General features: G+C 47.5%; 2 protein-coding genes and 4 non-coding genes across 6 annotated transcripts; 5 read left to right on the top strand and 1 right to left on the bottom strand.

Annotated features, from left to right (window-relative positions):
• The first annotated feature begins 10,059 nt into the window (after window positions 1-10,059).
• On the top strand, window positions 10,060-12,454 carry RPS8 (ribosomal protein S8). Its single transcript, XM_043999578.1, has 6 exons — window positions 10,060-10,152; window positions 10,360-10,466; window positions 10,737-10,836; window positions 11,256-11,431; window positions 11,962-12,091; window positions 12,282-12,454. Exons 1-6 carry the CDS (start codon window positions 10,149-10,151, stop codon window positions 12,389-12,391), a joined length of 627 nt encoding a protein of 208 aa, XP_043855513.1. The 5' UTR covers window positions 10,060-10,148; the 3' UTR covers window positions 12,392-12,454.
• Window positions 10,886-10,966, top strand: LOC122727080. Its single transcript, XR_006353038.1, has one exon. It is a non-coding gene; the product is annotated as a small nucleolar RNA SNORD55/SNORD39 (small nucleolar RNA).
• Window positions 11,484-11,554, top strand: LOC122727089. Its single transcript, XR_006353045.1, has one exon. It is a non-coding gene; the product is annotated as a small nucleolar RNA SNORD38 (small nucleolar RNA).
• Window positions 12,143-12,210, top strand: LOC122727087. The gene has a single exon (XR_006353044.1). It is a non-coding gene; the product is annotated as a small nucleolar RNA SNORD38 (small nucleolar RNA).
• Window positions 12,455-12,558: 104 nt separating the features above from the next.
• On the top strand, window positions 12,559-12,664 carry LOC122727138. Its single transcript, XR_006353089.1, has one exon. It is a non-coding gene; the product is annotated as a small nucleolar RNA SNORA35 (small nucleolar RNA).
• Window positions 12,665-16,386: 3,722 nt separating this feature from the next.
• On the bottom strand, window positions 16,387-22,515 carry BEST4 (bestrophin 4). Its single transcript, XM_044003085.1, has 9 exons — window positions 22,364-22,515; window positions 21,932-22,026; window positions 21,093-21,326; window positions 20,430-20,584; window positions 20,072-20,149; window positions 18,218-18,388; window positions 18,008-18,088; window positions 17,006-17,160; window positions 16,387-16,786 (listed from the first exon to the last, which is right to left on the bottom strand). The coding sequence occupies exons 1-9, from the start codon at window positions 22,513-22,515 to the stop codon at window positions 16,387-16,389; spliced, it is 1,521 nt and encodes a 506-aa protein (XP_043859020.1).
• Window positions 22,516-22,768: the final 253 nt, after the last annotated feature.

The raw sequence follows: 22,768 nt of genomic DNA, 5'->3' as shown, positions 1-22,768 counted from the left end.
ATTACAATAACAAGCTGCTAAAAAACATTTTTTTAAATTTTAAATGGGTAAATAAAGGAGAAAGCACACAATCATAGTCAGCTACCATGGGGATAGAGAAAACCTGGGTTCATTTTCAGAGAAAAAGCCTCTCCTATACCAAAGAGCAATGTCAAATGGACATGCACCCAAAAAGACTTTTTTTTTTTTTTAACAATTTTTTGGTGAGGCAATTGGGGTTAAGTGACTTGCCTAGGGTCACACAGCTAGTAAGTCTTAAGTGTCTGAGGCCGGATTTGAACTCAAGTCCTCCTGACTCCAGGGCCGGTGCTCTATCCACTGCACCACCTAGCTGCCCCCACAAAGACTTTTAGGAAAAATTGAAAAAGGAATTTAAAAATTAAATGAGAGGGGCAGCTAGGTGGTGCAGTGGATAGAGCACCAGCCCTGGAGTCAGGAGGACCTGAGTTCAAATCTGGCCTCAGACCCTTGACACTTACTTAGCTGTGTGACCCTGGGCCAGTCACTTAACCCCAATTGCCTCACCAAAAAAAATAATAAAAATCAAATGAGAGGTTGAAGAAAAATTAGAAAAAAAAACAATCAAAGAAAATTATTTTTAAGACAACAAACTAGAAAAAGATCCAACATCTTAAAGAAGAAAATAACTCCTTGAAAACTAGAATTAGGCAAGGAGAAGCTAATGGCATTATCAGACCAAGAAATAATAATTTTTTTTTAAAAAGAATGGGGGGACAGCTAGGTGGCACAGTGAATAAAGCACCAGCCCAGAATTCAGGAGGACCTGAGTTCAAATCTGACCTCAGACACTTTACACGTACTAGCTGTGTGACCCTGAGCAAGTCACTTAACCCTCATTGCCCCACAAAAAAAAAAAAATTGAAAAATAGAAGGGGGGGCAGCTAGATGGCACAGTGGATAGAGCACTCCTGGAGTCAGGAGTACCTAAGTTCAAATCCAGCCTCAGACACAACACTTACTAGCTGTGTGACCCTGAGCAAGTCACTTAACCCCAATTGCCTCACTAAAAAAAAAAAAAAGAAAGAAAAATAGAAGGGAATGTAAAACATCTTATAAGAAAAACAACTGATCTGGAGAACAGAGCAAGAAGAAAAAATATAAGAATAATCAAACTACCTGATAGTCAATCAAAAAAAGAATTGATACAATATTACAAGAAATAATTCAAATTGTTCCTGAAGATTTAAAACAAGAAGGGAAAGTAGAAATAGAAAAAAATCTGCCAATCCCCACCTGAAAGAGATCCCAGGATGAAAACCTACAGGAATATCATAGCCAAATTTCAAAAAGCCCAGACTGAAGAAAAAAATATTACAAGCAACAAGAATAAAACAATTCAAATACTTCAGAATCACAATTAGAATTACACAAGACCTAGTAGCTGCTGCACTAAAAGAATGCAAGTCTTGGAACATTATATCTAAAAGAGCAAAAGAACTGGGGTTGTGGCCAAAAATTTACCCAGAAAAATTGTATATCATACTGAATGGGGAATAAAAAAAGAATATTCAATGAATTCAATGAATTGACAGACTTTCAGGTTTTTGTTGCAAAAATGGAAAATTCAATAAGGTGGGGTTTTTTGACTCATTTAAAACTTTTAGTTATTTTGGGGCAGCTAGGTGGTGCAGTGGAGAAAGCTCTGGCCCTGGATTCAGGAGGACCTGAGTTCAAATCCAGCCTCAGACACTTGACACTTACTAGCTGTGTGACCCTGGGCAAGTCACTTAACCCCCACTTCCCTGACAAAACAAAAAACAAAAAAAAACCCTTTAGTTATTTCAAGTTCCTAACCCCATCACATAATATTAACAAAATTCATATACAGAAACAGTTTTCTGCTATGAGTTTTGCCTTCTTTCTCCACAAGGTCTCTGGTAGACCTTTTTTTAATAATAATAAAGAAATATTTTTATTTAAAGTTTTGAGTTCCAAATTCTATCCCTCTTCCCCCCCAAGGTGGTAAGCAATCAGATATAGGCTATATATGTGCAATTATATAAAACAATTCAATAAAATTAAAATTTTTACTTCTTATATGCAGAAATGTAAACTGTAATTTGGAGTGAGCAATGAAGGTTAAGTGACTGGCCCAGGGTCACACAGCTAGTATCAAGTGTCTGAGGCCAGATTTGAACTCAGGTTCTTCTGAATTCAGGGCCAGTGCTTATCCACTGTGCCACCTAGCTGCCCCCATGTAAACTGTATTCTTAAGATAGGTCATTAGAATTTGGGTAGTTCAAAAGAAAGGTTGGGAATAAGCTGAGTATGATGTTGTGATTCTAAAGAGCAAAATTTTGTATGAAAAGGTAAAAAGAGCAATTATCTCATATAAATGAGGCACCAGAGGAAGAACTGTTACAGAGGAATCAGGTGAAGATGGAGGGCTGGTAGTGCTAGAACCCTACTCTCATCAGATCTGGGTTAAAGAAGGAACCACATATACATGTAGAAGGGACTTCTAGAAAGCCTTCCAAATTTACAAAGAATATAATAATACATTTATAAAGGATATAAAGAAATAAGGAATAAGAGGGTAAGGGAAAAGGATAACAGGGGGAGGTTAGAAGGGTGTGTAGGTTGATTTAGGAAGGTTGAGGGGAGAGGAAAAGGGAGGGGCCTTTGGGGGGGTGGGTAGAATAAGGAATAGGAGAATTAGGAGAGAGGATAAGGAAGAGATTCTTTAAAAGGGTGTGGAATAAGGAAGTAGTGGTTAGAAGGGAAATAGAGTAGGGATAGAGGCCAAGTAAGGAAAAATAGAATGCAAGAAAATACACAAATAGTAATTATAACTTTGAAGGTGAATGGGATGAATTCACCCATAAAATGAAAAAGGATAGGGGCAGCTAGGTGGCGCAGTGGATAGAGCACCAGCCTTGGAGTCAGGAGTACCGTAGTTCAAATCCGGCCTCAGACACTTAACACTTCCTAGCTGTGTGACGCCCGGCAAGTCACGTAACTCCAATTGCCTCACTTAAAAAAAAAAAAAAAAGATGAAAAAAAATGAAAAAGGATAGCAAAATGGAGTAAAAAGTCAAAATCCAACAATATGCTACTCACCACAAATTTTTTAAATGACAGATACACACAGAGTTAAAATAAAGGGCTGAAGTAGAATGTATTATGCCTTGGCCAATACAAAAAAAAGCAAGGGCAGCAATCATGATAAAGTCAAAAGCTAAAATAGATTTAATTAAAAGAGATAAATAAGGAAACTACATTATAAAAGGAACCACAGATAATGAAGCAATATCAATATTAAACTTATATGCACTAAATACCTAGTATTTAATTTTTAAAAGTAAAGTTAGGGGCAGCTAGGTGGCGCAGTGGATAGAGCACTGGCCCTGGAGTCAGGAGTACCTGAGTTCAAATCCGGCCTCAGACACTTAATATTTACTAGCTGTGTGACCTTGGGCAAGTCACTTAACCCCAATTGCCTCATTAAAAAAAAAAAAGTAAAGTTAAATGAATTACAGATAAAAATAGATAATAATACTATAATAGTGAGGGATTATAATCTTCCCTTCTCAGAACTAGATAAATCTAACCAAGAAATAAATAAGAAAGAAGTTACAGAAGTTAATAGAATCTTAGATAAGCTAGATATGATACATATCTGGAGAGAACTGAATGGAAATAGAAAGAAACACATCTTCTTCTCAGCAACACATGGTGCTTTTACAAAGACTGACCATATAGTGAGGCACAAAAATTTTATGACTAAAAGCAAAATAAAGAAATGTTAAACACTTCCTTTCCAGATCATAATGCAATAAAAATTATATTTAATAAGGGACCGTGGAAATATAAGAAAAAAACTAATTGCAGACTAAACAACTTAATCTTAAAGTATATCTGGGGTTAAAGAAACATTCAGTAATTTTATTAATGAAAATGACAATAGGCAAAAGCACTAATCAGAGGAAAATTTATATCTCTAAGTGTTTATATCAATAAAAAAGAGAAAGAGCAGACCAATAAATTGGGCAAGCAATTTTAAAAATTAGAAAAAAGACCAAATTTAAAATCCCCAATTAAACAAACACTAAATTGGAAATCCTAAAAATTGAAGGTAAAATTAATAAAATTGAGTGTAAGAAAACCATTAAATTAATAAATAAAACTATGAGTTGGTATTATGAAATAATCAATAAAATAGATAAACCATCACTTAATGTGATTTTTTGGATTGAATAGAATTTTATTTTCCAAAATATATGTAAAAACAAATTTTAATATCAGTTTTTAAAACTTTGTATACCAACTTCTCTTCCTCCCTCCCTTCCTTCCCACCCCCCACCCACAAGAATTCAAGCAATTCAAAATAAGTTATAGATGAGTAGTCATGGAAAACATTCCCACATTTAATGTGATTTTTATAAAGAAGAAAACCAAATTACTAGTATCAAAAATTAAAAGGATTTATATACTACTAAAAAGGATGAAATCAGGAGCAGCTAGGTGGTGCAGTGGATAGAGCACCAGCCCTGGAGTCAGGAGTACCTGAGTTCAAATCTGGCCTCAGACACTTAACACTTACTAGCTGTGTGACCCTGGGCAAGTCACTTAACCCCAATTGCCTCACTAAAAAATAAAAAATAATAATTTTTAAAAAAGATGAAATCAAAGCAATTATAAGGAGTTATTTTACTCAATTATATGAGAATAAATTTAACAACTTTAGTGAAATGGAAGAATATATACAAAATACAAACTGCCAAGATAAGCAGAAGAGGAAATGGAATATCTAAATATACCTATTTTAGAAAAAGAAAGTGAGCAGGCCATAAAAGAGCTTCCTAAGAAAAAAGCACCAGGACCAAATGGATTTACAAGCAAATTCTATCAAACATTTAAAAACCAATTAATCCCAATATTAAATAAATTATTTTCAATAATAGGCAAAGAAAGGCTCCTACCAAACTTCTTTTATTAAACAAATATGATACTGATACCTAAACCAAGAAAAGTAAAAACAGAGAAAGAAAATTATAGATCAATATCATTAATGAATATGGATACAAAAATCCTAAATAAAATACTGGCAAATAGGTTACAACAATATATAACAAACATTATACATTGTGACCAAGTGAGATTCAAACCAGGAATGCAGGAATGGTTCAACATAAGGAAAACTATTAACATCATTGAGTAGGGGCAGCTAGGTGGCACAGTGGATAGAGTACCAGCCCTGGAGTCAGGAGGACTTGAGTTCAAATCTGGCCTCAGACACTTAACACTTACTAGCTGTGTGTCCCTGGGCAAGTCACTTAACTCCAATTGCCTCACTAAAAAACAAAACAAAAACAAAACATCATTGAGTAAAAAAGTAACAAAAATCATATGATAACATCAATAGATGCAGAAAAAGCATTTGATAAAGCACAACACTCATTTCTATTTACAAAATAATTTGAAAGCCTAGGCATAAATGGACCTTTCCTTAAACTGATAAGAATCGTTTACATAAAACCATCAGCAAGCATTATTTGTAAGGAGGATAATCTAAAAGCTTTCCCAGTTGGGTTAGGTATGAAACAGGGATGACTACTGTCACCAATATTATTAAATATTGTATTGAAAATCCTAGCAATAGCAATAACAGTGGAAAAAGAAATAGAAGAAATCATAATGGGGATTGAGGTAATAATACTATCTCTTTTTGCATATGATATGATTATATACTTGGAAAAAACAAAAGACTAAACCAAAAAATTAATTGAAATAATTAATCATTTCAGCAAAGTAGCAGGATATAAAGTAAAACCACAGAAGTCTTCAGCATTCCTATATGTCACCAACAGGATCCTGCAGGAAAAGATAACTAGAAACATTGAAAATAACTCTAAAAAAAATAATAAAATAAAATAAAATAACTCTAGATAATACAAAAGACCTGGAAGATACCTACCAAAACAAACCCAGGATTTACATAAACAAAACCACAAATTTGCACACAAATAAAATCAGAATTAAATAGATGGAAGAATATAAATTGTTCATGGGTAGGTAGGGTCAATATAGTAAAAATTATAATTTTACAAAAATTAATCTACATATTCAATACCATCCCAATTAAATTACCAAAAAAAATTTACTGAGCTAGAAAAAATAATAACAAAATTTATTTGGAAGAACAAAAGGTCAAGAATATCAAAGGAACTAATGGGAAAAATGTAAAAGAAAGGTTTAGCATTACCAGATATTAAACTACATTATAAGGTAGTAATTATCAAAGCCATCTGGTAATGACTAAGAAACAGAAAGGCAGATCAGTAGAACAGAGTAGACATACAATCTACAACAGCAAACGAATATAGTAACCTAGTATTTGATAGGTGTGAAGACACATTTTGAAAATAAAAATTCGTTATTTGCTAAAAATTGTTGGGAAAGCTGGAAAGCAATTTGGCAGAAATTGGGCATAGACCAATATCTTACACCATTCACCAAGATGAGGTCAAAATAGATACATGACCTAGATATAAAGGGAGATACTACATGAAAATTTGAAGAACATGGAACAAATTACCTATCAGACATAGATAAGTGAACAATTTATGAACAAACAAGAGATAGAACACATTGTGAGATGTAAAATGGATAATTTTGATTACATTAAATTAAAAAGATTTTGTACAAATAAATCAAATGTAGCCAAAATAAGAAAGAAAGAAGAAAACTAGGGGAAAAAATTTATAGACAGTTCCTCAAATAAAGGTCTCATATCTCAAATATATAAAGAACTATGTCAAATCTATAAGAATATGAGTCATTCCCCAATTGATAAATGATCAAAGGATATGAACAAGCAGTTTACCAAGAAAGAAGTAAAAATAATTTATAGCCATGTGAAAAAATGCTCTAAATCATTATTTATTAGAGAAATTAAAATTAAAACAACCTTGAGATATCATTTTACACCTACCAGAGTGGCAAAAATGATAGAAGGGGGAAGTGACAAATTTTGGAGGGGATATGGGAAAAAAATGGAACCTTAATTAATTGTTGGTGAGAGATATGGAATTATGCCCAAAGAGTTATTAAATTGCCTATACCCTTTGACCCAGCAATTCCATTCTTGGGATTGTTTCCCAAGATGTTTAGGGGGAAAAGGGAAAAAACCTAGATGTTCTAAAATATTTATAGCTGCTCTCTTTGTGGTGACAAAGAACTGGAAATCAAAGGCATGCTCAGTGGTTGGGGAATAGCTGAACAAATTGTGGCACATATTCATGATGGAATATTACTCTGTTATAAGAAATGATGAACTCAATGACTTTTAAAAAGCATGGAGTGGGGCAGCTAGATGGCGCAGTGGATAGAGCACCGGCGCTGGATTCAGGAGTACCTGAGTTCAAATCCAGCCTCAGACACTTAATAGTCAGCTGTGTGACCCTGGGCAAGTCGCTTAACCCCAATCGCCTCACTTAAAAAAAAAATCATAAAAGTAAAAAGCATGGAGAGACCTCCAGAGAATAATTAAATTAGCAGAACCTAGAGAACATTCTATACAGCAACATCCAAATTATTTTAACAACTGAGCAAACAAGTTATTGTATTACAAATACCCAAATTTGGGCAGCTAGGTGGCACAGTGAATAAAGCACTTGCCCTCTGTTCAGGAAGACCTGAGTTCAATCCAGCCTCAGACACTTGATACTTGCTAGTTGTGTGACCCTGGGCAAGTCACTTAACCCTTATTGCCCTGCAAAACACACACACACACACACACACACACACTAAAAAACCAATACCCAAATGTACTGCAAACAGTCTATGAAGGAAAAAGCAGCTTAGCTTAAATACAGAAAAAAGAACTGACATATATATATATATATATATATACACATACATATGCATATATTATATGTATACTGTATTGTGTATACACACATGCATACAGACTTATGTCTAATGGTAGTTATCTCAAAATTCAGGGGGGAGGAAGAAAAAAGAAAGTTTCATGATTACTGGGTGGTATAGTTGAAAGAAACAGCAAGTTGTACATAGTATGTTGACAATCGCAGGGTAATGTTCTGTTTTTCTATCCAACTTTGTTATGGAAATACTTGTTTTATTTCTTAAGTTCAGAATAAAAGAAATAAATTGATTTTTAAAGAACTGTCTTAGCAGATGGGCTAAACCAGGTTGAGGGTAACTTCAAACTTGTGGGTGAGTTAGTGACTGTCTGCTCCAAATTTGTGAAGACTTCCCCCTGGAGGAATGGGCAGATGAGAAATTTGTTCCAAAGGCCATGAAGGCTTCTGAGGCAGGGGCTGGGGAACACTTAGAGCTTAGTCAGACCACCAAAGGCACCAAGGTCATCCACTGCATCTCCGGCCATCACCAGTCCTGACTTTTGTCTTTACACTGGACTTCCAAGACTCTGGAACAGTAAGGCTGATGACTTTATACCACTCTGCCTCACTTAAATCCAATTCACACACAAGTCATCACCTGTGATGTCACTGGTCCTCTTGAAAATGAAGGTGGAACAAAAGGTGAAAATGAAGGTGGGCAAAAGGAAGGAAGGACTGCGGTACCTGGAGAAGTTGGTGCTGCCAGGCGAAGCCCTCTACCTCATTTGGGACTCTGAGGTATGCGCTGGAGCCAATCAGGAAGGATTCTTTGGAGACCCCTGGGCAGAGGGAAGGCTGAGGCTGCCTGCCAATTGTTTCTAGCAAGTTGGAATGGGGTAGGGGGAGGTGGCCCTGAGGAACAACTCCACAAAAACATCACTGGGATGGTGCAAAGTTGGTGGCCTGGCCTGGGGAACCGTGTTGAAGCAGTGGAAGTTGGAAGGAAGGAAGCATGCTCTAGAAATCTTGGTCTTGGATAAAGACAGAAGGTGCTCCTCTGGGCTTGGGGACATCCTGGCCCTGGAAAGCCAGGGTACCTTATCTCAGGCTGAAGAACAATCTCCTAGGAAGGGAGCAGAGGTGATTGTCCTAAGCCTAAGGAAGTTTATGAAGAGGGAATTGAAAGGGGGAAGTGGATGCAGACAGGCAAGAGAGACAGACAGAGGAGGCAATGATCCAATCACACCTGTCCCAAAGTGCAATTGACTGCCTTAGGAAGTAGTTTGAAAATCTTCAGGCAACAGGTTGGGGATGCCAAGCAAGGAGAGGAGGGTTTCTATTCTGCTGTACGTGGACAGGGGAGACTTTTGTGCAAGAATTCTAAGAATTCTCTCCCCCTTTTTACTTTTCTTTTTTTTTGTTTTGTGTGTGTGAGAGGCAATTGGGGTTAAGTGACTTGCCCAGGGTCACACAGCTGGTAGGTATTAAGTGTCTGAGGCCGGATTTGAACTCGGGTCCTCCTGACTCCAGGGCCGGTACTCTATCCACTGCACCACCTAGCTGCCCCTTCTCCCCACTTTTAGAGAGGCATACCTACCAGGGAGGGTCTGGTGATTGTGAATGAAAATAATTTATCAGCATGCTAAGGAATCTGCTTGAGCTGACAGCAAACTCCTGGGATACTGGTGGGGTTTTTATAACTTTTCCAGCTGGCTTATGGTACACGGCCAATCAGCATTCTGCAGCAACTTGGAAAATAAAGCATTTCACAGGAGAGGGAGGTGTAGAGAAGGAAGGGGATTGTGATTCCTCCTTCCTCCCCACATTAGCCACGGGGATACGGGAGCATGTGAGTCTGGGGAGAGCGGAAGCCCTTAAGCGCTTACTCTGTGCCAGGCACTGTGCGCGGGGCTTCTAACCCTGCTGTGTGAGCCCGGGCCTTAGTTTCCTCATCGGTAAAACGGGAATGATAGCACCTCCCTCCCAGAGCTGATGTGAGGACAAAATTAGCTTAGCCCAGAGCCTGGAAAACAGCAGGCGGTTAAATATTATCATCACCATCATAGTGTGTAAAATGGGAAAAAGCAGGGAAAGCAGAAGACAAAAGAAGTCGGATGATCGGCGGAGACTGGAGCTATCTTGACTGGGTTGCGCTCGAGGCCACGTGACCACACACCCTAGCTGTGTTTGGCTCGGCCCGGCGCGCGCCAGTGACGTTACAGAGCGGCGCCCGGAAGTGACGCTAACAGACCCTCAACCCCCTCCTTTACAAGCCGGCCCGTGAGCCTCTGCGCTTTCTCTTTGCAGCTCGCGCCGACCATGGGTGAGGATCCTGGGCCTGTCCGCCGTCATCCGCTGCCATCCGTCACCATCCTGGGGCTGCGGTTGCTGGACCTGGGCCGGGGGACGCGGGATGCGATGGGGGAGGAGGAAGGGCCAGGCTGGGGAGGGAATCGAGGACGCGGGGAGCAGGGGCTCGGGGCCGGGCCGGGCCGGGCCTGACCGGAGCCGCCTCTACGTCCGCCCGCAGGAATCTCCCGGGACAACTGGCACAAACGCCGCAAGACCGGGGGTAAGCGCAAGCCCTACCACAAGAAGCGCAAGTATGAGCTGGGCCGCCCACCCGCCAACACCAAGGTGAGCCTGGGGGCCCCCGACCTCCTTCCTCAGCCCCCCGCCCTTACGGGGCCGCGAGCCCCGAATCCGCTCCTCTCTCCCCTTCCCCCCAGGCCACGTGAGTGATGATCGCCTGAGCCTTAGGGGCCCGAGCCGGGCCGTGTTGGTCCCGGGGGCCACCGATGCTGGGGCTGCTTTGTCATAGTTACACTGACACGTGGCCGGGGCGCCCCGACCCCGAGAGCCCCCACGACCGGGCTCGAACCTGACCTCTCCGTCTCCCCTACCCAGATCGGCCCCCGCCGCATCCACACCGTGCGCGTCCGAGGAGGCAACAAAAAGTACCGGGCGCTGAGGCTGGACGTGGGCAACTTCTCCTGGGGCTCTGAGTGTGAGTGGGCTGCTTCAGGGGCAATCGGGATCGGGGGGCCAAGGCCCGAGGCGCGCTGATGACATCCTGGTTACTGCTGCAAACACCGAGAATGAATGGTGGGGATGCATACCTTGGAGAACTGAGCGCCAGGGCCTTGGCCTTTTGGGGCGGTCTGAGGGCCCCCGGAAAGCTGGACCTGTTTGATCAAACCTGAAGAAAATGGCTGGGAGGATGATTGATGGGAAGGGTTTCACAGACAAGTCCTGGGCTGTAGTAGAGGGGGAGGGGGTCTAGCCTGGAATGGAGGGTGGGGGCAGGTCTGAGGAGGTGGGGAAAGCCACCTCAGAGAAGAGACTAATGGCTACACCAGTAGTAATGAAGGGGAAGAAGGGTGAGGGTGGCGAGGCTAAGGCTGATTGGGTTTTCTCTTCACTTAGGCTGCACCCGCAAAACAAGGATTATTGATGTGGTCTACAACGCATCCAACAACGAGCTGGTCCGAACCAAGACGCTGGTGAAGAACTGCATTGTGCTCATTGACAGCACCCCATACCGCCAGTGGTATGAGTCCCACTATGCCCTGCCCCTGGGACGGAAGAAGGGAGCAAAGCTGGTAAGAGGGGCTTGTGTATGGGGGCTGCAGGGGCGGGGGGAGTAAGGCGGCCTTCCGATGAGGAGAACCTTGTCCAGTTCTGCTACTGATGTATCAGAGATGACAGTTTTATAAGCTGAGGAAGGTCTGGGAGCTGGGCCTGGCATGGTGGCAACTTAGGGCTGTGGTCACAAGGCTGGGAGAAGTTTGAAGGCAGCCAGCATACCCTGGATCCTAGAGCCACCAGCCTCTGATAAGAGGGAGGGGTCCTTGGTGCTTCCAAGTTGACTGACTACTTTGGCTTGAGTGCTGGCCCCCACCCCTTAGTAGCCAGCAAGTAGGCAAGCAGCTGGATTCCTTAGACCAAGAGAGAACTAAGATGTCAGAGATGGACTAAAAGAGACCTTGCCAACCCTCGCTTGGGCATGCAGGGGAATGAAGCCTGTTTTTGGAAGGCCCCTCACAGCTTGGGCCATCTCTGGTTTTAGGATCCTCAGGAGTGGGAGGGACAGCCTCCCGGCTAATCAGTCCTTCTGCTCCGTTTGCTCCAGACTCCTGAGGAGGAAGAAATTTTAAATAAGAAGCGGTCAAAAAAGATCCAGAAGAAATATGAGGAGCGGAAGAAGAATGCCAAGATCAGCTCGCTTCTGGAGGAGCAGTTTCAGCAGGGCAAGCTCCTTGGTGAGGAGGGGGACATGGGGTGGTAGGTGCACATGGCAGGGTCCCTCAGCCTCCTAGTGATGAGAACCCTGTCCAGTTCTGCTACTGAACACAAGTGACGACAGTGGTTTTTCTGAAGACGCCCTCACCAGTGGAATCTGGGAACCCGGGTGGCCTGTCCTGTCCTGACAGTCTGACCTTGTTTCCACAGCCTGTATCGCCTCGAGGCCAGGCCAGTGTGGCCGAGCAGATGGCTACGTGCTGGAGGGCAAAGAGCTGGAGTTCTACCTGAGAAAGATCAAGGCCCGAAAGGGCAAATAAACCCTGACTTGGACATAGCCCTAATTCGGACACTCGCTTATGGAATAAACCCACCAGATTGTCTGCCCTTTGTCCTGTGCTCATTGCTGGGGTGGGGTGGGGGGTGCTGGAGTGCTAGAACCAGCATCACTTACACGCAGCTGCTGGCCTGCTGCATCCTTTGGACCCTGCGTTAAGTGACCCACTGGGCCTCATCACAGTGCAAGAAGAATTCTCACTACAGAAGGGCCAGGTCTGTTTGTAGGCTGCCCCTTTAGAACTGGGGGCACATCTAGATGATGGACCCAGGAAACCATTTGTTACTCCATTCTCTCCCTGGGCATCCAGTGCTTGGCAGGGTGAGGTGTGTGGGGTTCTCTGGAGGCTGACCAAAAGGTGGTGCTGTCCCACCCCTACATCTGAGGTGGGGTGGGGAATAATGAAGCTTCTTGGGCAGTTCACCAATCTGCCTCCTTTTCCTTAATACTTGCCCACCCAGGGCTATTGTGAGGCTAAGAACATACTTTTAGCCTAATGCTGGACACAGCAGGTCTTTTGCTGCCTTTCTTCTCCCTCCAGCCCCCACCCTATTGTGTTGATGGTAATCTGAGCCCTGAGCTAATTTTTGCCATGGTTCCTGTTTATTGGGGTTTCCTTAGCAGTTTTCTCTGGGGGGGGCTTTGAGTGATATTGACCATCCTCCCAGTCACCTTGGCTTGCAACCTGGGTGCCATTTAGGGGACCGTCTCCAGTCTTGCTGATCTACATGCCACTGGACCCAGATGGCTCTGGAGGAGAGTGAGGTTAGTGACTTTGCACTGCCCCAGCCCCCGCTTCCCCCACTTCACTGCAAGTCATGACATCTCGCTAATGTCAGAGATTGAAAGGACAAACAACATTCCCACTGGGCACCCAACTGGCCAGCTCCAGGTGGGCAATGCAGCTCCTTTTTCCTCTCCTTTCTGTCCTCTCCCTGTGTCTATGTAGGGAATCAAATATGTTTGCTGAAACTTCACAAGATGGCTTATGGTTTACAGGCTAGATTTCTCTTAAGGACCAGGTCTTAAACCTCAATCACTGGCTCACTTTGATTGGCTAACAATAGGTCCTAGCCCAACCCTCATTTGGGGCAACAGGGGTTACGTGACTTGCCCAGGATCACACAGCTAGTGTCAAGTGTCTGAGGATGGATTTGAACTCAGGTCCTCCTGAATCCAAGGCTGGTGCTTTATCCACTGCACCACCTAGCTGCCCCCTGTTTTTTGGTTTTTTGCGGGGCAAGGGGGTTAAGTGACTTGGCCAGGGTCACACAGCTAGTGTCTGAGGCTGGATTTGAACTCAGGTACTCCTGAATCCAAGGCCGGTGCTTTATCCACTGCAGCCACCTAGCCACACCCCACCTCACCCCCCCCCCCCCAGCTGCCCCCTGTTTTGCCATCTTGATGACTGAGTGGATAAAGGTAGCAATTGTTTCTTCACTGAAACCCTGAGGGTGTCTCTCCACCCCCAACTGATTGAGTTTTTTCTTTTTAAGTAGAAAGGTCTTTATCTCATTTCTTGCCTGCCTTTAATCACTTGGGGTTGCCTCAGCAACCCGAGACCCGGGAAAGACCTTAGCTTAAAAAGGCCGAGGTCTCCCACTGCATACAGGCCACAGTCATCTTGATCTGTCTTGTCATTGAATCCAGATGTCTCTGGTGACTTTGCCCAGCTGCCCCCTCACTTAAATTGAATCCACTACAAGTTATGACATCACAGCCAGTGACCCGGTCCTCCTTTTAAATACCTCAAGCTGGTTGTTCAGTAGACATTTTAACATGTTCAAAACTTGAACTCATCCTATCCTTAACCCTTCTAAACTTGCCTATTACTGTTAAGGGCACCAAGGGAATGTGTCAGGCTGTGCTAAGCACTTTTTAATTTAATTCATTTGATCCATAAAGCAAACCTAGGAGGTAGATGCTATTATCTCCATTTTGCACTTGGGGAAACTGAGGCAAAAGGGGGGGTGTATTTGAAGTCTCTTCTGCCTGTTCTGACTATCTGATGCTGGTAGCCTAGGAGTTATCCTCAACTTCACTCTCACCCTTGTATGTCCAATCTATTGCCAGGGCCTGTGAATTCCACCTTTGTAACATCTCTCATACAGCTTTTCTCTCCTTTGACTCTGCCACCTCCCTGGTACAAAGCCCATCTCGTCATGCCTGGACCGGAGCAGTACCCTGCTATTGATTCCCTGCCCACGGATCTTGGTATTCCAATCCAGCCACCACGCATACCCCCATTCAGTAAACTCCAGTGGCTACCCATCACCTCCAGAATGAAAAGCAAAATGTTTGTGTTTGGCATTCAAAACCCCCTTCATGACCCAGCCCCATCCTACCTTCCCAGTTTTTTTACACCTGACTCCCCAACATTCTTTCATCCAGTAGCATGGGCTTTCTTCCCGAGCTCCTCAGCTCCACCTACTGATTATCCTTAGTCCCTACTAAAATCCTGGGGGGCGTCTCTAGTGGTCCTGATGTATATCTTGCCCACTGGACCCAGATGGCCAGGAAAGAGAGAGGTTGGTGACTTGCACAACCCTTCCTAGCTTCAATTCACTTGCAAGACGGCATCACCTCCCTGATGTCATGGTCCTCTTCCAGACAGGTTCTCTGGGGGGCACCGCTCTTCCTTCTGGTCACTGAGTTTTGAAACTTTGGCATTATTCTCCTGCTCTTTACTCTCACCCCACATAAGCTAATCAGTTAACAAGTGGGTGGTTACCCTGCTATTCTGACCCACGGACACAAAACTTCTATGCCATAGAAACTCCCAGAACCTCCGATTTAATGAAGAGGTCTAGGATGTGATGTCTTCATCCATCCCCAGGCTGTTATTGCTTCACTATCCCAGGACTTCTCCATGACCTCATTCCAAATACTTTCTTCCTCCCTTTTCCAGCTCCTTTTTGTGTTGTCTCCAAGATCCCCCCAAATGTAAGCTTGTTGAGGGCAAGGACTGTCTTTCAGCTTAAGCTTATATTTCTCTTCCCAGTGCTTCGCACCATACCTGGCACCACACAACAGCAGCTTCCGCTGGCTGCAAAAGATCAAACAAGGTGCTGGAAAAGCCCTGAACGATTGGGGATTTCTGGTTGGATTTAGGAGCCACGTGGAGGCCTTTCCTAATCCCACCCTCCCCCTCAGAAAAATTAATTTGCTCTGTATGGACTTCTCTGCGGGCTACGTGTTGTATCTCCAATTTTTAGGCCGTGTCAGTCACCCAATAAATGCTTCTTGGACGATTGCCTCAGATCTGTGCTATTCGGCATCTCACCTTCAACCTACTCGGAGCTGAATCCATTTTCTCGTGCCGCCCCATTATCCTACTGCTAATGTTGAATTCCATTTTCAGGGTCGCCATTGGCCCATCAGTTACCAAGGGCTCCGGGCTCCTCCACCTCCCCGGCAGCCCCAGGACCGGACACCTCCTGCACTACTGAACATGGGGCGCAGAGCATGGACCGAGAAATAAATCCAAGTCTCTCCACCTCCTTTGTGTAGCGATCACGGGCTTGGACCCCGTGACTCCCGGCGTTCTTCTAGCTTAAGACCTAAATGAGCCCTTACTGGGCTTGTTTCCTCTAAAATAAGAGTTTGGGCCCGGTGATCCAAGTCCGAGGTGATGGGTCTTCCCGTCCTCATGCTTTGTTTCTCTTGACTCCCACCCCCACCCCTCCTAGCTAGCCTTGGGAAGTACCCTCAAGACCCGGGAATGCACTTTGAGCTGGAAGGGGCGGCCTGAACTGCCCGCGGTGTCTAGGCTGACTTTGTCCCTCGCAGGTCCCTAAGTACCACACGGCGCCTGAGGGCGAGGCCACTGTGGGGACGATGAGCCACTGCCTCGCCCCAGTAGCGGTCCCGGCCCATGGGTGGCGAGTCTCCATACATGTCATGCACCTAAGGTGTTGGTGGGGCGTAGCGGAGCCTTTATTGAGGCGTGCAGGCTATCTTGACGTCCCTGGGCCACAGTCAAGACAAATCTGAGGATGGGCCTGGGTGTGGACTAGGGCCCCGGGGAGGGGGAGGGGACGTGGGCGTGGCTTCACTCATAGGAGTGACTTTGTCCTCCTCCTCCTCCTCCTCCTCCTCCTGGGAATCCAGGTCTGGGCTCGGGGCTTCTGGGGCCTCCTCATCTATGCGGGCTGTGGGCACTGGCAGGTGACGGCCCAGGCGCAGACGTCCCGGGACCGGCGTGGTGGTCTGGGGGCGGGACGACATCAGAGGGGTGCGTGGAGCCCGCAGGCTGACGGCCGGAGACGGGGCAGAGGCTCCCAGGAAGCGGCCGAGCCGCGGCGTTCGTGCCCATGACGGGCTGGTAGCCCCAGCCTCCTCCATCTCGGTCTCGGACTGCGCCGGCTCCTCCGACATACTGCGGGGAGGGGGAAGGAGGCCGGGATGTGGCCCGACGGCAGGCTACGCCCATCACCTGGCAGCAGCCTCCTGGCCACGCCCATCCAATGCCCCAACTCCCGGAAGCACTGACCGGGTCCCCATCTCTGTCCCGCTTTCCCCAGTGCTGACCACGCCCCTCAGCCTGACCCCCGGCCCTGGCCCCAACCCCCTCCTCCCGCCCTCTTTGGGTACTGACCGCAGGTTAAAGGTAGAACCCATGAAGGTGGGTTTCAGGCTGTCAGCTACTGCGGCCACGGTGTAAGGGGGGTGAGCCGCTGCCTCACCCCAATAGCGATCCCGGCCCAGGTGTGGCAGGTCTCCATACATGTCATCCACAGCCAGTAGTGATACCTGTGTGGATGAGGTGTGGACGCTGAGAGGTACAACCCTAAGGCCAATGTTTGGGGATCGCTTCCCGTCCCCACCCAGCTCTCTTGGTGAGAGCTGGTACTCACGCATCTCTGAACCGTGTACTAGTGGGGAAAATGAGAACTGGAGAGAAGGAAGCCTCCAACCAAGGGTCGTCTACCACACCCAGCAGCTTTCTACCCAACTTCTCCCTTTCTTCCTGTGTCAAGCAGAGAGGGTAATGCTTGTCTAGCCAATTTTACTTAAAGGAACACCTCAATTCTGAGAAAGGAGTCCAGGAAGACTCTAGCCAAGGAGCCATATACTCTCAGCTTCAGACTTTCACTATCCTGGGTTCACACCTCTTTCAGAGGGACTGTAGCTCTTTGTGGACCATGCCTGCTTTTTTTTCTTTTTTGGGTGAGGCAATTGGGGTTAAGTGACTGGCCCAGGGTCACACAGCTAGTAAGTGTTAAGTGTCTGAGGCTGGATTTGAACTCAGTTCCTCCTGAATCCAGGGCCGGTGCTCTATCCACTGTGCCACCTAGCTGCCCCTCATGCCTGCTTTCATAATTTGACTACAAATCCCCTCAAGGCCTCTCTGCCAATACTCCCCAACACACATACGCACCCAGGCCCAGGTTAGTTCAGCACAGGGCTCTCTGCTGGAGGGAGAAATTAATGTGAATTTTATTTTATCTGACTAATCAATCCAAGTCCTTGTGGTATCTGCCCCTCTCTCCAGCAGAATATAAGCTCCCCAAGGCTTTGTGCAAAAGAATGCAGCCATTTCCCAGTGTACTGCCCAAGTCTCTGGGCAGCTGCCCTGGGGAGCTCTCTCAAGGCCCACCTGCAGGTTTCGATCAATGAGCTGGTTGGTCTCAAAGTCATCATCATCCTCCCCAAAGGGGTTGATGATTTGTTCAGCCACCTGGAGGGGGAGAGGAGAGGTTATGTGGCCCTGGCCCACAGTGACTGATCCCCTCACCCGGGGGGGCCAAAGGGCTCCCTTGGGCACAGGGCCAGGCTGGATGCCCCCCCAAGCCGTTTGGGCACCCACCTTAAGCCAGCCAGCATAGAAGAAGAATTGTAGAAGGGTGGTGAGTGGCACATACAGATCCAGATCCCCCAGGGGAGCCTCTTGGCCAGGAGAGGGGGCCTTAGGGTCCTCCAGGAACTGACGTCCAATGAGGCAGAAGGCAAAGAAGGAGTAGACAGCAATGGTCACCACCTTGCAGGGCAAACATGAAGAAAGGAAGTTGGAGGGGCTGCCTTTAGATTCAGCCAACTGGGTTTTGGGGCCTGGTTCTGGTACCTGCTGCAGTGACTACCCTGGGCAGGTGAGAGCTTCAGGAAACTACTTTCTGGGCAGCCTTTCAATTTTCCAAGTCAAGTGAAGAGCTTATCATTTCTCCCCCCCCCCAACACCCCCAACACGAGGAAACAGTCTCCAAGGGAAGATTAATTTTCTTCTGCTGGGTCCCAAGGAGTAAAACCCAGAGCAAGGTGAAAGGCAGTGGGGTGGGAACATAAAGAGGTAGGTAGAGGTGGCCCAGGTGTCAGAAACGTTTCCCCCCTAACAATGCAAGATGTCTTGGTGCATCATGGAATACTTCGAGAGGGGCAGGGTGAGCCCCCCATCCCTAGAGGTAATTGAACACCCACAGGTTGGAGATGCTGCATCAGATACAGGGCTTCTTGTGCAGGCACTGGCTAAATGAGAGCCTCTGAGGTCCCTGGAAGCTTGGAAGGCACCTACCCTCTCCAAGCAGCACAGTCAAGGCTTAAGATAAGGCTAATGTCATTTGCCCCAGAGCTGAGCCCAGCCCCTGGGTGTCCTGACTCTCCATGATAGGGCTGGGGGTTAGGAGCGCACTTTTGTTGTGAAGGAGAGCTAGGTAAGGATGGGATCGTGAATCACTGTCCCTAGAGATCTGGGAACTTCTTCCAAGGCTCTCAGGCCATCCCTGGAAGTCCAGCTCTGGGGAGCAGCCGTGGGAGAGGGCAGCTTTGGGATAGGTCACAATGTCACCCCAGCACATAACACATCAGTGCTTTCTTCCCATGCAGCTCAGAGCTGGTCTCACCCATCCCTTCTTCCCCAGTCACCCACCATGGATCTGCTCCCTGTCCTATGTCCAGAACCTTCACTCTGATAAATGTTTATGAAACATTTATCATCTGCAAGGCATAAGGAACAGCCCAGAGCTTCCCCTTCCCATTCTGTCCCATCTCAGTTTGAGGTTGGCCAGGAGGAAGTGCAATGGGAGGGTGGGGTTGTGATCGAATAGCCTGCACCCAGGATCAGAAGGATGGTTGGCAGGGTGACTCAGAGGCCGGGAGGGCAGGGGGAAGAAGGTGAACACTTGGGTGGGGGCCAGGGAGGTGGACAAGGATCTGGGTGTCAGGAGGGAAAAGGTAGGGAGTGTAGCCTCAGAAGTCTTCAGTTGCTCCTCTGGACAAAGGAATCAAATTCAAGTCCTTTACCTGGCATTCAAGGCATTCTCTAACCTGGTACCACCCTACCCTTCCAGTCCCACTTTTCTTCTCATTCCTTCCACACTTGAGCACTGGTGCTTCCCAGTTCATTTGCTGACTTCCCTGCCCTTCCCTTAAGGTCCATTTCAAATGCCACTTCCTCCAAGAAGACTACCCTGATTTCCTATCTTGATAAAGGATTCAGATTCTCCCAAACCATAAAGGTTTTTCTGCTTGTCCCTCTGCTGTAGTTTAGCCTGGAAGAGGGCATATCACAAGCCCTACATGCTTGGGTCTTATCCCCCTCCCAGGCCCAGAGCCCTAGGAAGGGAAGGGTCATGTCTCAGCTAAATTTCCCCTAGCCCTGAGCTCAGGGCTCTGTGGGTGCTTGATACATGCTTGTCAACTTGCCCTGTGGTGGTGGTGGTAGTATTACCTGAGTGTAGACCAGGGGGATGCTGATCCAGTCATAGTGAAAGAGGAGGCTACACTTGCCTCGGTATTGGTTCAGCTCCTAGGCAGAGGGCCAAAGGGGAGGTAAGCAGGGGTGGGAAGAAGGCAGAAAGAGTCCTCTGGGTTGGGTGGGTCTGTCCAGGGGCTCCTAGGGGCATGTTGCCAGGAAAAATGATTAGAAAAGCTTCAGGTCACTCATGGGGAGCCGCAGCCAGTAGGTTGGCACCCTGGCAGCCTTACAGAGGGGCTAAGTGGGTTTGGAGGGGGAGTCACCAGAAAGGGGCCAGGGGCTGGGGCCAAGGGGTCTGTCAAGGTGGGAGGGACTTTGGGCCCAGCCTCACATCCAAGAGCAGCCCCAAGGCGATGTCATCCCGGATCCGGCCCTCTCTGCGTGCCTGGGCAGCCAAGTTGGTGAACCAGACACAAGGAACCCAGTATTTGTTGAAGTCTGAGTGCAAGCTCTCGAACTTCTTCTGTTCTTCCTGGGACATGAAGCCTGCAGAGATCCAGGGGGCTCCTTCCTGCCTCTTCTTCCCTGACACACGCAAGCTTAACCTTCCAGCCCAGCTTGCCCTTCTTCTTCCCACATCAGACCCAAGTGCATGGGGTGTGTGTGGGGAGTGGGGAATGATGGAGTGGGCAGAGGCAGGAGCTTCAGTCTAGAGGGACCTTAGAGTACATCCAGTGCCCTTATTCTACAGCTGAGGGAAACAACCCCAGGGAAGGTAAGAGACTCACCCAAGGACAAACGGGCAAAGCCAGGATATGAGTCTATGTTCTGTGTCCTCTTTCTACTGCAGGACCCTGCCCCACCTCATCCGCCTGAGTGGCTGCCCCCAGGTCGGGAACCCTTCCCACAGGAATCCAGAGGGAGGCCCTTGATTTTAACCTGAAGTTCTAGCTTCTGAACAGCCCCGCAGAGGTTGTCCAGCCTCCCCCCAAGCCTGTGGATCAGGGTTTGTGCCTGTCCCTCCCCATCCCCACTCCCGAGCCCGGCTCAGCACCTGCTTCCACTACGTGGTCCACGGTGGGGAAGCGCCTGAGCACTCGGGTGCTGACCGATCGTAATACCAGGACGGACGACAGGTTGGCATAGCGCAACAGAGTCCGGCGCAGAGTGCGGCCGCGCTCGTCGTCCCCGTGGACGGTGGCCGTGACCACACACATGAGGCGGTCTGGCAACGGGATACTCGTGTACTGGGCCCACCAGCGATTCACCACCAGAGTCACGTAGAAACCTACGGGGTTGGGGCGTTCAGGCAGAGGCTGGGATGGTGGGGCGGCAGTCGCGGTGAGGGATGACTGAGGGAGAGCCCCGGGGGCTGAAAGGGCTAGGACTGGGGGAGGGGTCAGAGGTCCCTGGGCGGCTAAGGTTCCCTGCCTGATCATTCTCCACTGGCCCGGGCCTGAGCCGGCGAGAAGCAGGGCAGGGCCGGCCAGGCCCAGAGCGGGCAGATAGGACCTTGGACAGAGACCTTGGAGTTCAGCCCTACCCTACCCCTCTCCTGAGTGGGAAATCTCGGGTACCCGCCCATGGTCACCAGCGAACCCAGGGCGGAACCGGGACTTGAACCCAGGCCCCAGAGGAATATCTGTCTCGATAATAAGAGATGGGGGTGGCCTCTTCTTTCTGCTCTAGTAACACAGAGAGGTGTGGCTCACTTCCTCTTGGAGCAGATCGGGTCGGACCGGGTAATGGTTAACGTCAAAGTGGCGTTCCCACGGGAAGGGGCCCCGAGTTCAGAGAGGCCCCCATGAGGGGAGGGGTCCTAGCGTGGACTAGGTCTGGGAGAAGGCGGGCACCCTAATGGAGGTGGCGGGCAACTAGGCTGGAGGACCTTACCCAGAACGAAGGACATGGGAATGAGGTCCGCGGAGTGGTTGCAGTATCGGGCCACTTGCGCATAGATGCGCTTCTGTTCCTGGGACAGCAAATTCCTGCATAACAACCCGTTAGAGGGATAGGACTAAGGGACGGGGCGGGGGGGGGGGGGTAGGATTCGCCAGAACCTTCCCGACTAAAGAAAGAGCTGAGATCCTGACATCCTCCCTGAATTCTGAGAGCGCCTATTCTCCATCCCTTCTGAGATCCCTAGAGATCCCTGCCTCGCGCCTGTGGCTCCCCATCCCCATGGAATTCCCCTACGTGGCCACTTCCCTGAGCTCTTTTCTCCCAGCATCCCCCTGAGTGCCCCTCCTTAGCCCCATCTTCTCTTCATCTCCCCTTAGCCCCTCCTGGCGCCTCCCTTGCACCCTCCCCACACCAAGACCACACCGGTAAGTGAGGCTGAGCAGCCCATAGAGACCCAGGAACACCAGCAGCTCCTTGTATAGCAACTTGTAAATGCTCCCCCGCCAACGGAACAGGAGTGCCGAGAAGCCCCCAAAGCGGGCGTTGGCCACCCGCAGAGTGTAGGACACAGTCATGGATGTCTCTGAGTCTGCAGGGACACAGGCACCAGCGAGTCAGAGAGACCTGTCTGTCCCAGCCAGACCTCCAGCAGGCAGCTCCCCCATGAGGGTTAAATCCTAGGACTTTTCACCTTCCTCACCCTACCTGCCTTGGTTCCAGCTCGAGTAGAGGGAGGAAGAACTGGAGGTGTGGCCCAGATCCCTTAAATAGCTGACCTGGGGCCCATAAAGCCAGAATGGATTGAAGCTGTCACTGGCCAACCTTCCC

Source organism: Dromiciops gliroides, chromosome 4 (genome assembly GCF_019393635.1).
Source record: "Dromiciops gliroides isolate mDroGli1 chromosome 4, mDroGli1.pri, whole genome shotgun sequence".
Classification (NCBI taxonomy): Eukaryota; Metazoa; Chordata; class Mammalia; order Microbiotheria; family Microbiotheriidae; genus Dromiciops; species Dromiciops gliroides.
The sequence above is the reverse complement of the archived record's forward strand: the minus strand, read 5'-3'. Positions and strand labels throughout refer to the sequence as shown.

Excerpts from the sequence above, each read along its gene's own strand:
- BEST4 (XM_044003085.1), bottom strand. The coding sequence starts at position 22,515 with ATGACTGTGTCCTACACTCTGCGGGTGGCCAACGCCCGCTTTGGGGGC. Across the intron at positions 20,150-20,429 it reads CCTTGGGGCTGCTCTTGGAT|GAGCTGAACCAATACCGAGG; the intron begins GTGAGGCTGGGC and ends CCCTCTGCCTAG. Across the intron at positions 18,389-20,071 it reads TCCCCCTGGTCTACACTCAG|GTGGTGACCATTGCTGTCTA; the intron begins GTAATACTACCA and ends TTGCCCTGCAAG.
- RPS8 (XM_043999578.1), top strand. Across the intron at positions 10,467-10,736 it reads GCCCACCCGCCAACACCAAG|ATCGGCCCCCGCCGCATCCA; the intron begins GTGAGCCTGGGG and ends TCCCCTACCCAG. Across the intron at positions 10,837-11,255 it reads CTTCTCCTGGGGCTCTGAGT|GCTGCACCCGCAAAACAAGG; the intron begins GTGAGTGGGCTG and ends CTCTTCACTTAG.